This window comes from Amaranthus tricolor, chromosome 14 (genome assembly GCF_026212465.1).
Source record: "Amaranthus tricolor cultivar Red isolate AtriRed21 chromosome 14, ASM2621246v1, whole genome shotgun sequence".
Taxonomy (NCBI): domain Eukaryota; kingdom Viridiplantae; phylum Streptophyta; class Magnoliopsida; order Caryophyllales; family Amaranthaceae; genus Amaranthus; species Amaranthus tricolor.
Genome location: NC_080060.1, coordinates 13515199 through 13527669, shown reverse-complemented (window position 1 = coordinate 13527669; position 12471 = coordinate 13515199). Strand labels below are relative to the sequence as shown.

The window sequence follows — 12471 nt, the reverse complement described above, 5'->3', positions numbered from 1 at the left end:
GGTCAAGGTTCATTAAAATTAATTTTGAATTATTTCAATAGGTTAAAATATTGAAATTAAGTTTGTTTAAACGTTTGTTATTAAAGTTTGAATATTTTATTTGAATTTAAAATATGTGCTTAAAATAGTTGGATGATTAAATATCCATAGTACAAGCTAAACACGTTTTGTTATTATTAGTACACGTTAATATTTGAATTTAAAATGTTTAGTTAAGCTAATTAAAGAGTTTCCTATAAATAAGGAGATATTTTAAATTGATACTAAAAATAGGAAATGACAATTTAAATTAATGCTTAAAATAGGAATAATTTTGAATATTATTCTACACGTTATTTTACTTGGTTTTTGCTGAGTTTTCATTATCTTGTATGAGTTCTAACGTGGCAGCACATCATTGGTTGTTAAAAACAAATTATAGCACACAATGACGAAATTAGATAAGTTGTCAGTGCAACGTCAGTTTGATTTAAAGGTCAAGGTCTTGAAGATTGGCACAGAATATCCAGATCAACGAAATTAATGGATGAAGCTTTCTTGCTCTTCAAGGATATGTTGAGGCGTGGCATATATAAATATAAGGCTTCATTTCAGAATTAAGGATGCACCTCTTTTTACAATTTTCTCTCTTGACTTAAGATCTAGTATTCTCTAAGTATTCAAATGAGTTGTAATTCTTAGTTCATCTAGCTTTTACAATTTGTAATAGGCTTAAGTGTTAAAAAGAGTTAGACTATTTCATAGTTTAATATGCCTAACTTAAAATACTTTTCAAAGTGTTCAACGTGTGATCTCTATTGTGAGATTGGGATTCGCTTTTATTAAAGGGACTTGTAAGACGTTTCTTCAAGGGGAAGAACGTGGTGAGAGAAGATAGTGAGATCTTCTAGTTTGTCTTAAAGTCTATTAATAAAAGTCGTTGAAATCCTACAGGTTGAAAGAGAACCCATAGGCGGGGAGTAGGTTGTTTAGAATCGAACCTCGTTAACATATCGTGTGTTATTCTCTAAATTTATTTTCCGCACACACGTTATAGTTTTGCAAATCGACCTAAAAACTGTCCCAGAAAACAGTTTTTGAAAGGTCACTCAATCTCTTGAGACAACCTTCCAGACAAAAATTTTAAACGGGCATACTCTCTATTCACCCCCTCTAGAGAGTATTCGACCTCCTACCAACTTTTAGGGCCTTTTTTTACTTTTAAAATAATTAACTTAATTTATATAACAAATCCTTAATTTAAATAATTAACATAATGCTTAAAAAAAGAAAATTTAACACATAATAACATAGAAATTTAATACTCATAACTTTGAGGATAAATTCTAATGTCAAAATAATGTATAATGACAATAATTTTAACATAACCAAACATAGTAAAAATATGTTCATAAAATAACACACAAGTTTTTAAACTAGTTTAAAGGTTAACATAAATATATTAACAAAAATTCTAACATAAAAGTCCTTAAATATAATAACATTCTTAATGTAACACATATTTTGATAACCATACTACCACTAGTTTATAACATAAATAATACTACTTAATATAACTTAAATATAATTTCACCGAACTTCCTATACATGTTTAAAAATTACTAATTAACATACTTCAAACACTTTAAGCATAAACACACTTAGTATAATCTTAATCATGATTTCATCGAACTAACTTCCTACTTAAACATCACTAGTGGAAAAAGCCTCATTTCCTGCGGTTTTTTGGTCATAATATGCTGCGATTTTGGCCCCAAGCATTAGTGATAGCAGCAGATGGCCTACTTTAAATGCTGCGGTTTAAAACCGCAGCAAAAAAGTGCACTATATATTTTGCGGGTCTCCCAAAACCGCAACATATAGTGTAAGACTATATGTTGCGGGCCTCCCCAAAACCGCAGCATATAGTGTAAACTATATGCTGCAGTTTTAGGTGGCCCGCAGCATATAACATATTTTTTTTTTGCTTTTTTCGTTTAATATTAATAAATAATCCAATGATTAATGTACAAAGTAATAAACAATGATTAATATACAATGTAATAATCCAATGATAATCACCAATTATCACCAATTAATAAATAATCCAATGATTAATGTACAAAGTAATAAACAATGATTAATATACAATGTAATAATCCAATGATAATCACCAATTATCACTAATAATCTCTTTGTAAACTCTCGATCGTATATATAATAATATGTACATATACAAATTAAAGTCCTAAATCTAAACTAATTACATTATTTACCAAGAACAAAAATTAGAAAGATACACGGCAATCTTGTCTTTCAATTCGCGCATTTCCCCATCTCTCAAAGGGTGTGTTTCCCTTGGAGTGTCGTATAAAACCTATAATATAATATAAAATTAAATGATACATAAACATTAGACTTTACCAATAGTAAATATATAATATTGGAATTTAAGAACGTAACAAATACTTACGGCATCAATGTTTTCAACTCCAACCTCCTTCACGGATTGTAAGATATCGTCCATGTATTTGAGAGTGTAGTAGCCGCAATCAACGGTATTATAATCTTGTCGAAAGCACTAAGAAAAAATAGATGATAGTGCCAAAAAAGCTTAAAATAGATGTATTATAATCGCAACTTAGCATGTAATTTCTAGCATATGACTATGATTTTAATTCTAACCACTTTAACACAATAATATATACCAAATAGTGTTGTGTGCCAAGTTTCGTGCAAAACAAACTAAGTTTGAGCTACTTTATGCGCGAAAGAGCCAAAAAAAGCTTAATAACCCACAAAATCGCAACTTAGCACGTAATTTCTAACATATGACTATGATTTTCAATTCTAACCACTTCCACACAATAATATATACCGAATAGTGTTGTGTGCCAAATTTCGTGCAAAACAAACCAAGTTTGAATTACTTTATGCGCGAAAGTGTCAAAAAAGCTTAAAAATCCATAAAATCGCAACTTAATTAGCACGTAATTTCTAGCATATGACTATGATTTTCAATTCAAACTGCTTCCACACAATAATATATACCAAATAGTGTTGTGTGCCAAGTTTCGTGGAAAACAAACCAAGTTTGAGCTACTTTATGCGCGAAAGTGCCAAAAAAGCCTAAAAACCCATAAAATCGCAACTTAGCACGTAATTTCTAGCATATGACTATGATTTTCAATTCTAACCACTTCAACACAATAATATATACCAAATAGTGTTGTGTGCCAAGTTTCGTGCAAAAAAAACCAAGTTTGAGCTACTTTATGCTCGAAAGTGCCAAAAAAGATTAAAAACCAATAAAATCGCAACTTAGCACGTAATTTATTGCATATGACTATGATTTTCAATTCTAACCACTTCAACACAATAATATATACCAAATAGTGTTGTGTGCCAAGTTTCGATCAAAAAAAACCAAGTTTGAGCTACTTTATGCTCGAAAGTGCCAAAAAAGCTTAAAAACTCATAAAATCGCAACTTAGCACGTAATTTCTAGCATATGACTATGATTTTCAATTCTAACCACTTCAACACAATAATATATACCAAATAGTGTTGTGTGCCAAGTTTCGTGCAAAACAAACCAAGTTTGAGCTACTTTATGCGCGAAAGTGCCAAAAACACTTAAAAACCCTTAAAAATCGAATAGTGTTCTGTATCTTTACTAATGTCCATTTCGGAAATGTGGCTCTGGATATAGATCCCATTTCTCCACGCACTTTCTTCATTGTGTTGATACGCATGGAAAAAGTATAACTATTTATATATCAATGCATGTATTAATATTAATGTAATACTATTTATATATATATAACACTTGATTAAATGAAAAATTTATAAAATTACATACGCATTCAACAAGGCTTTGAATTTTGTGTTGCGAGGCGGGCTTTGAGCTTTTTGTAATGAGTCGAAGACGTGCACAGTATTCGTCAAAGGACATATAACCAAAAGTATCAAATACAAACTACAAATGCAAATTTAAAATCAACAAATTAGAGATTATGTGAACTTAAAAGTCAAAAGATAATTTCAATTTCAAAAATAAAACTTACTCTTCCACATATGGAGCCAGAATGAACGTGTGTTTAGATGCAAGGGAATTATTCAAAGCAGTCTCAATATATGTTTTGACGTCATCTGGATCATTTACGCTTTTAGTACCCGAAATCGACTCAGGACAAAACCATCCAATTTTTATTGGAGGTACGCAAGAACTTAGCTCCTCGTAAGCCGCACTAAACTCACGAGTAAGAAAATTTTGTCAGTTATCCGGTTATTAAAACAATTAAACAATAATGCCTAAATTGTAAGATAATGAACATCACCTCATGTAGACATGGATAAGAGCTACATTCAATATTTCTTCTCTCAAAAATTGCCTAATGTCACTAGGACAAATATTGACAAAATGGCTCTCAACAAAGCAGAATTGTTCCTTCTACAGGGTTAGAACGATTAGGTCCTCCTCACGCATGCGAGATGCACATGTGTGCAGCCATTTGCAATCTTGAGAGAGATCTTTTAGATCCGCATCAGTCAAAATTGGAGTGAGTGCCATAGACTTTGACCCAGTCGACACCTTTGATGAGGAATCGAAAAACAATTACAATGTCACCTACAATGAAATAAGAAAAAAAATTACTACACATAACCATTTTTTCCAAACAAAAGTAAAAATAAACATAGAAAAACACCGTTGATTCGTGAAAATTACCTTGAAGAGAGAAGATTTGTAGGTATATGAAGAAAAATTCGTGGATTTTGAAAACCGCAACGTTCGTAGTATATTTTTTTTCCTTTTTTTTTTTGCTATTTATTGCTGCGTATAAAGAAAACCGCAGCAAATGACACGTAGCAAATACGTTTTTTTCCACTAGTGCATGTTCAACATGTTTCATATTTTGCATATTCTAAAGTATATATAATGTAAAATGCCACATAAGGATTAAGTTAAAGAGTTATACCATACTAACACTAAGGATTAGTACTTTGTACTAATAAGTACTAATAAGTAAATATGATGATACTCCAAGGTTACTCCTAGCTCCAAGTTCCAAAATGATGATCTTAAAAGTACCCAAAATCATACCCAATTATGCCCCAGAATAATGATAATCCAAGCTAGAAAAGTGATGTATTATGCTTCTTTTTCTTGATTTTCTTCTACTAATAAAATTTAGAATTGAATCGGAAGTTAAGAATAATAGTTTAAATGATAGATTAGATATAGTTGGAGTCCAAGAATTCGGGATTAAAAAATTGAATGAAATAAGAATAAGTCGGGAATGATTTATCAACGACTAAGACTAGGAATTTCAAGTCCATTACAACTCTTCCCCCCTTAAGATAGATTCGTCTCGAAACTAGAATTTACTGAAAAGGTTACGATATCGCTATCTCATGTTTGTCTCATTTTCGCAAGTAGTTTCCTTGACTTCGTGGTTTGACCATAGAGCCTTGACCAACAGAATATCCTTGAATTCCTCCACTCCTTGACTCGAGTATCCAAAATCTTGATAGGCTAGTAGGCTAAAGACTCATCAATCTAAAGGGGTTCATGGGATAAAACATGCGATGGATCATGAACATACTTCCTCAACTGTGAAACATAGATTAGTACATTATGAACTTTTGCCAAACTAGAAGGTAAAGCCAACTCATAATCAACTTCTCTAACTCTTCTTAGAATTTCAAAAAGTCTAATAAACTTTGGGCTCTACTTTCCTTGAACACCAAAGCGATGGTCACCTCTCGTAGGTGAAACCATAAGGAATCATGAATCGCACTTGGACCTTGTCGCCGACCTCAAATTGCAACATCCTTCGAAAATTACCAACATAACTTTTTTGTCGGCTATGTGCTGCTCTCATGTTCTGTTGAACGATCCTCAAAGCATCAATGGAATCATGAATCACACTTGGACCTTCTGGCACGGTTATATCCATCAAATCCTAACACAAAGGTAATCGACACTTCCTTCCATAAGGAGCTTTGTTCGGTGTCATCTTAATGCTGGATTGAAAATTGTTGTTGTAGGCAAACTCCACCATAGGTAATTTATCTTCACAAGAGCGTCCAAAGTCTAAAATACAACTCTCGAGAGATCCTCTAAGATTTGAATGGTTTCTCTAAATTTGGCTATCAGTCGGAGGATGAAAAGCAGTAGTCAAGCATAATTTAGTCCCAAAAGCTTCTTGTAGCTTATCCTAAAACCTCAATAAAAACTTTGGATCCCTATATGAAACAATAGTGCTCAGGACATCATGAAGTCTAACAATTTCTCGAACATAGGCATCCGCTTATTGCTTGGCCCCCCAAGTATTCTTCATCAGCACAAATCGTGCAACCTTGGTAAACTTGTCGACTATAACCCAAATAACATCATTTCCTCGTGGGTCCTCCGCAATCCTATTACGAAGTCCGTAGAAATTGAGTCCCACTTCCAATCTGGCATAGGAATTAGTTGAAGCAATCATGAACTCTTTTGCCTTTCAAACTTTACCCTTTGGAAAACTAGACATTTCGACGCAAAATCAAATGCATCCTTCCTTAGGCCTTTCCACAAAAATAACTTTCTAATCTCTTCAGTCATTTTATCACGACCTGGATGCAAGTGAAACAACTCTGATGACCTTTTCAAAATCTCATTCCTCAATATTTCAAGTTGATTAGGAACAGACAATCTACCATTCATCTTTGATTCTCCTATTCCTCCTAACTCAAAAAGATCACTCTCATTTTCCCCAACTCTATGAATCAATCAACAATCTCTAGATCATCAAGTTGCATCTTAATGATATGATCAAATGAAGTGGATTGTACAGTCATTGCTCCTAAATACTCGCTAACCTCATGTTGTCTACAAATCTCTAATCCTAAACTTTGCATCTTACAGTACAACTCCCAAGGTACAGACTTAATGGCATTAACAGGCACTCATAACCTTCTACTCAAGGCATCAACTACCTTGTTCACTTTTCGATGGTGGTACACGATCTCAAGATCATAATCCTTTATTACCTCAATTCACCACCTTTAGCATATGTTTAATTACTTCTGGTTGAAGACATACCTTAAGTTTTGATGATCGATGTAGATCTTACACGATAATCCATACAAATAATGTCTTCACAACTTCAGAGCAAAGATCACTACAGGTAGTTTAATGTCGTCCATGGGATAATCCACCTCATGTGGCCTCAATTGCCTCGATGCATAAGCTACAACCTTTCCTTGCTCCATAAGTACACAACCCAAACCTTCAAATGAATCTTCACAATAGAACTTAAATGGCTTGCTACAATCTGGCATTGCTAAAACAGGGGTGGTAGTCAAACTTTTCTTTAATTCCTCAAAAGCAATCATGTGCATCTCATTCCACTGAATCATCCTTAAGTGTTCTTTATGTTCTTCCTTGTTGTTCGAATATACCAAGATATCATCAATAAAAACAACCGTAAACTTATCCAAATAAGGACGAATATACCTCTGCACCAAATCCACAAATGCCGCGGGAGCATTGGTTAACCCAAATGGCATCTTTCGGAACGTCGTCTTTGGCACATTTTCCTTGGTTATCCTCAATTGATGATATCCAGACCTTAAATCAATCTTAGATAACACCTGAACGCCTTTAAACTGATCAAACAGATCATCTATCCTAGGCAAAGGGTAACGGTTCTTAATAGTGATCGTATTAATCTCTATATAATCAATACTCAATCTCATCGTTCCATCCTTCTTCTTTACAAACAAAACATGAGCTCCCCAGAGTGACACACTAGGTTGGATAAAACCTTTTTCTAATAGTTCATCCAATTATTTCTTTAATACGACTAACTTAGTTGGGGCAAAATGGTATGGAGTCTTAGAGATAGGGATTGCATCAGGAATTAGATCAATATGGAAGTTAACCTCTCTCCTTGGGGGTAAACAAGGTAGACCCTCATAGAATACATCAAGGTATTCAAAAACAATGGGGGTTTCCTCAAGACTTAACTTGGTTGTCTTCTCACTACTAGCAATATAACATAGATATCCCTCATCTCCATTCTTAATCATCTCAATGGCTTGAACTGAAAAAATGGTTTGAATGGGGAACATATACTTTTTCCAAAAGGCTAGGATATCGCTATCTCATGTCTATCTCCTTCTCCCAAGTACCTTCATCGACTTTGTGGTTTGACCATAGAAACTTGACCAACAAAACCCTTGAATTCCTCAGCTCCTTTACTTGAGTATCCGAAATCCTGAAAGACCCCTCCTCGTAGGTGTAAAATCCAAAAATTAAAAAATAAATAAATAAATAAATAATAATAGAAAAAAAGGAAAATAAATAATTAATAATGTAAAATAAAGAAAATTAAATTAAAAAATAAATAGATTTGTTAAAACTTAAAAAAAAAACGAAGTTACACTTACATGTTTATAAAAAAATAAATTTTATTTAATAAAATAATTAATAAAATTTTAAAAATCCAATTTACACGGTTAAAACTTCCATCTCTCAATATCTTATTATAACTTCTTTATTCCTCCGCTTCTTCTCACTCTTCTCATCTAATTCTATTCACTAACCCATTTTACAATTATAAATCAAATCATTTTACTCTTTAACGCATTCATTACTTTCGATTTTCTTTCTTCTCCTTTCTATTTTTTTTCTCTTATCAATCATTTGTTTTTCTTTACATCTATTATCAATTTCTTTTTTTCCTTTATAGTATTTTTCAATCTTTAGCCATTTTCTATCTACAAATTACAAGCAACAATTATACTTCAAACGTCAACATCGTAGTCGAAGGTTGATAGAAGTGTAAATTTATATTCTAGAGTTGTTTCACTAGGTAATTCTCAATGCCCATCCAATTAGGGCTATCTCGTTACTATTATGTGTTATGTGATTGTAACACCCCTTAATTTCTAACCCCTTAAACGAATTCCTTAGCGTTAACTTCAAACAATTCCTTAAAGACTTTAGAATACGAGCGTCAAAGTAGGAACCATTAGCTTTGGTAACCACCTGTAACACCCCTTAATTTCCAACCCCTTAAACGAAACCAGAATCGTGAAGGAAGGGAGGAAATTCGGGTGTTACATAAAAAGAAAAGGGAACATAATTAAAATAAACATTAAAGATTAATGGAAAGGGTGACTAAGTGGAAATTTCGGCAGCATCTCTGCTGAAAACTGAGGATGTGACAAGAATATATAAAGGGATAACATAATTAAAATAATCTAAGGCCTTTAATGCCTTCAAGAATATGTCACGACGGAAAGAATCATCATCGGCTTCTCAAATCATCAACTCTAATGAGGATCGTTGTTCCAGTGTTAGCGCATCGATCTGACGGATACTAAAGGAGTATTCTCACTACCGTACATCCAAAAACTACGCAGCGGAACTATGGGTCATACAAGGAGTCACATGGTTCCATACAAAAGAAATTATACAATCCCAAAAGAAAACTTTACAAGTAATATAGAAGCTGCAAGCATTAGACAATTTGTACACAATGGTTACGACCGTACTCCGCTCTTTCCCCCAATGCAAAGCAAAAGAAGCTCCTATACATGTCATGTCAAGCTATGATCCTCCGGCTGCTCAACATAATGACCATAGTCAGATGTGTCATAGCAGGAACATCATAGAGAGTCATGAGCAAACAACAACAAACACATACACTTCAGTAATTAATGAACTTATAATCATTGAAGTCATTAAATAAAACTATAGACAACGATATAGTATGGCAATAACGAGTCTACTCATCTATCTAAACACCTCTATTTACTCATAATTTCTCTTTCAAACTACTAATCTCTCGAGTATATTCAAAGGTAGTGGATCCTTTCTCTATTCATGGCATAGTGACACGGCCAAGGGTGTTATCGGCCATCCGGCGCCCATGGCAAAGTATGAGCTCATGCCCCCTCCAGCCAACCCTCTCGGGTCCTACCTTTGGGAAAAACTAACACACTGGGGTACTAAACCAGTGAAGAGGCCACCATATTGGGGTTTGCAAGGCCCGCATGGTAACACCTCGGTCAAGGGGCGGTATCGGCCATCCGGCGCCCAGTGACCCAAGCATGCTCATACCCCCCTTACGGAGGTCCCGTCGAACCTCACCTAGGGGACTATTAAATCAACCGAACCTAATCCAGTTGAGTCACGCCAACTAATCATAAATCAAGGCTCAATAAGTAGGAAATCACTTCGATACCACGCACAACCATGGTACGTTCTCTACTATTTAGAAGTCTGTTCTCACAGCCTCCAAAGGCTTTTATTCTACTTGCCTATATCACTATTATGACTATTCACTAGCATGGTTTACTTTCTGGCGTTCTATAATTCTAATGCAATGCATATAATCATGTAATATTGATAATACTTTGAAACGATGAATATAATAATTAATTATTGCGTCTACATACCTGCAAGCGTTACTGCACGACCACAAGTTACAAAAATCACCCAACTAAGGGTCTACTTTCCTCTTATAAACTGGGAACCTATACAAGTTAGGAATAGAACTTATAAGTTCTCTTAACTACTTTGTCATACCAGCTAGAAACCAAAGTAACCACTATCACCCATTCACGACAAGTTTTCAATTACTTCTAGCACATACGCATCTTATTCAACACCAAGCATAATCGTCAATTCAACAATAACACAAGTTTTTCCATCGGCAAAGAATAAAAGGATTATGTCAACTGTTTCGTTACACCAATTGACTTTGAGTTATAACGGTTCACATCATCTTAATATAAAGCGACGGTTCACACTTAATGTTGATGTAGTGCTAATATGATGACAAGGACGAATCTTAAGGTCATCACATCACAGTATCATTTATTATATTCTCTAAGGTTAGAAAGAACTAAAATCAAGACATCATAACAAGTAACTTTAATAATTCTCAACAGTTGACACTATGTTCATAGCCTTACTAATATTATTTAATTATACTTCGACAATCTAACGAGAGCACTTGTAATCAACATTAATAATTTCTTTTACTTCAACAAGGCCAATTAAGACTACCATGCCCAACAAAACTCCCACATTCAACACAAATAAAGTTACTCATGTACTAAGACACCATCAAAATAGCACACAATCATTATTTTCATTCATACTTCAAGCTCTAGATCATAAATATGTTAAATTCATCAAACACACTCTTACCCATAAAAGATTCAATGAAAATAATACAAAGTTCAACATTTTTCATCCATATTTCAAAAACCCAATGCATGAGTACATTCAAATCATCAATCAAATTCTTACCCATAACAAGATTCAATGATAATCATACAAAATTAACACCAAACTCATAAATTTAGTAAAATTCTAATTAGATACTAGGAAAATTACTTAGAGTAAACTTGAGAGGCTTACAATGGGGTACTTAGAAAGGAGTGAAGACTAGATGGTTGTGAAGGACACCACGCGGCTGGACCGTGGCTGCTGTGGCGGCAGCCTTCACGGAAGAAGGGGAGGAGCAGCTGGCGGTCGTGGCTGCAGCAGACGCACAGTAGGTGATGGCCTAGTAGCTTGCTGCTGCTGTTTGGAGGAGAAAACGCAGCCCTTGCTGTTGCTTGCGAGGAGAGGCGTGGGCGGCTGCTTGCTGGTGGTCACGTAGGCGGCAGCTGCTTGCTGGTGGGGAAGTGAGGAGGCGGCAGCCGCTTGGGGAAGGAGGAGGCGGTGCAGAGGAGAAGAGAGAAAGAAGGAGAAGGAGGGATGACGGCTAGGTTGAGCATTTAGGGTTTTTACGGGTTTTATACTTGTTATTACCATTATCATTATTATTATTATTATTATTATTATTATTATTGGTATTATTATTATTATTATTATTATTATTATTATTATTATTATTATTATTATTATTATTATTATTATTATTATTGTTATTATTATTATTATTATTATTATTATTATTATTATTATTATTATTATTATTATTATTATTATTAATATTATTATGTTTATTTATTTATTTATTTTTGTCTCGATTCATTTTCTTGTGAGACCCAACTAAGAGACTCACCTTCGTGGGCTCACACATTTTAATAAAATAATCATTTTGATTCGAACCTCTTTATTTAAGAAATCGTAACTATATTTTATATATATATATATATATATATATATATATATATATATATATATATATATATATATATATATATATATATATATATATATATATATATATATATATATATAAGTTAACATTTAAATTCATGTATGCAAGAAATTTATTAAAGCTAATTCAGAAATAATTAAATATAATTGTAAAAATCTTTGAAAAACTATTAAAATATTAAATAATTACGTCATTAAAATCTCGGGGTGTTACAGTGATACTTGATGTGTTTAAATGGAAACTTGGAAAGCGTGATTTTTATGATATTATATTTTTTATATTTCATTTTCAAATTATATTTACTACTTTTTTTAACGGT

The 12471-nt window shown here is 33.3% G+C and overlaps 2 protein-coding genes across 2 annotated transcripts; both read right to left on the bottom strand.

Moving 5' to 3' along the window:
- Window positions 1–5387: 5387 nt before the first annotated feature.
- Window positions 5388–5939, bottom strand: LOC130799315 (uncharacterized). The gene is made up of 3 exons (XM_057662416.1): window positions 5743–5939; window positions 5586–5672; window positions 5388–5523 (listed from the first exon to the last, which is right to left on the bottom strand). The coding sequence occupies exons 1-3, from the start codon at window positions 5937–5939 to the stop codon at window positions 5388–5390; spliced, it is 420 nt and encodes a 139-aa protein (XP_057518399.1).
- A 6-nt stretch (window positions 5940–5945) lies between these two features.
- LOC130799314 (uncharacterized) lies at window positions 5946–6848 on the bottom strand. The gene is made up of 5 exons (XM_057662415.1): window positions 6844–6848; window positions 6483–6743; window positions 6342–6441; window positions 6208–6228; window positions 5946–6122 (listed from the first exon to the last, which is right to left on the bottom strand). Exons 1-5 carry the CDS (start codon window positions 6846–6848, stop codon window positions 5946–5948), a joined length of 564 nt encoding a protein of 187 aa, XP_057518398.1.
- Between the last annotated feature and the right edge of the window lie 5623 nt (window positions 6849–12471).

What these genes read in the sequence shown, in the direction of transcription:
- LOC130799314 (XM_057662415.1), bottom strand. An exon ending in CAAAGGGTAAAGTTTGAAAG is followed by an intron (nt 6,442 to 6,482) that starts GCAAAAGAGTTC and finishes TTCCTATGCCAG; the next exon opens with ATTGGAAGTGGGACTCAATT. An exon ending in TAGTCGACAAGTTTACCAAG is followed by an intron (nt 6,229 to 6,341) that starts GTTGCACGATTT and finishes TGTTTCATATAG; the next exon opens with GGATCCAAAGTTTTTATTGA.
- LOC130799315 (XM_057662416.1), bottom strand. Translation starts at nt 5,939, where the DNA reads ATGGATATAACCGTGCCAGAAGGTCCAAGTGTGATTCATGATTCCATT. An exon ending in TATGGTTTCACCTACGAGAG is followed by an intron (nt 5,673 to 5,742) that starts GTGACCATCGCT and finishes AATTCTAAGAAG; the next exon opens with AGTTAGAGAAGTTGATTATG. An exon ending in TATGTTTCACAGTTGAGGAA is followed by an intron (nt 5,524 to 5,585) that starts GTATGTTCATGA and finishes ATGAGTCTTTAG; the next exon opens with CCTACTAGCCTATCAAGATT.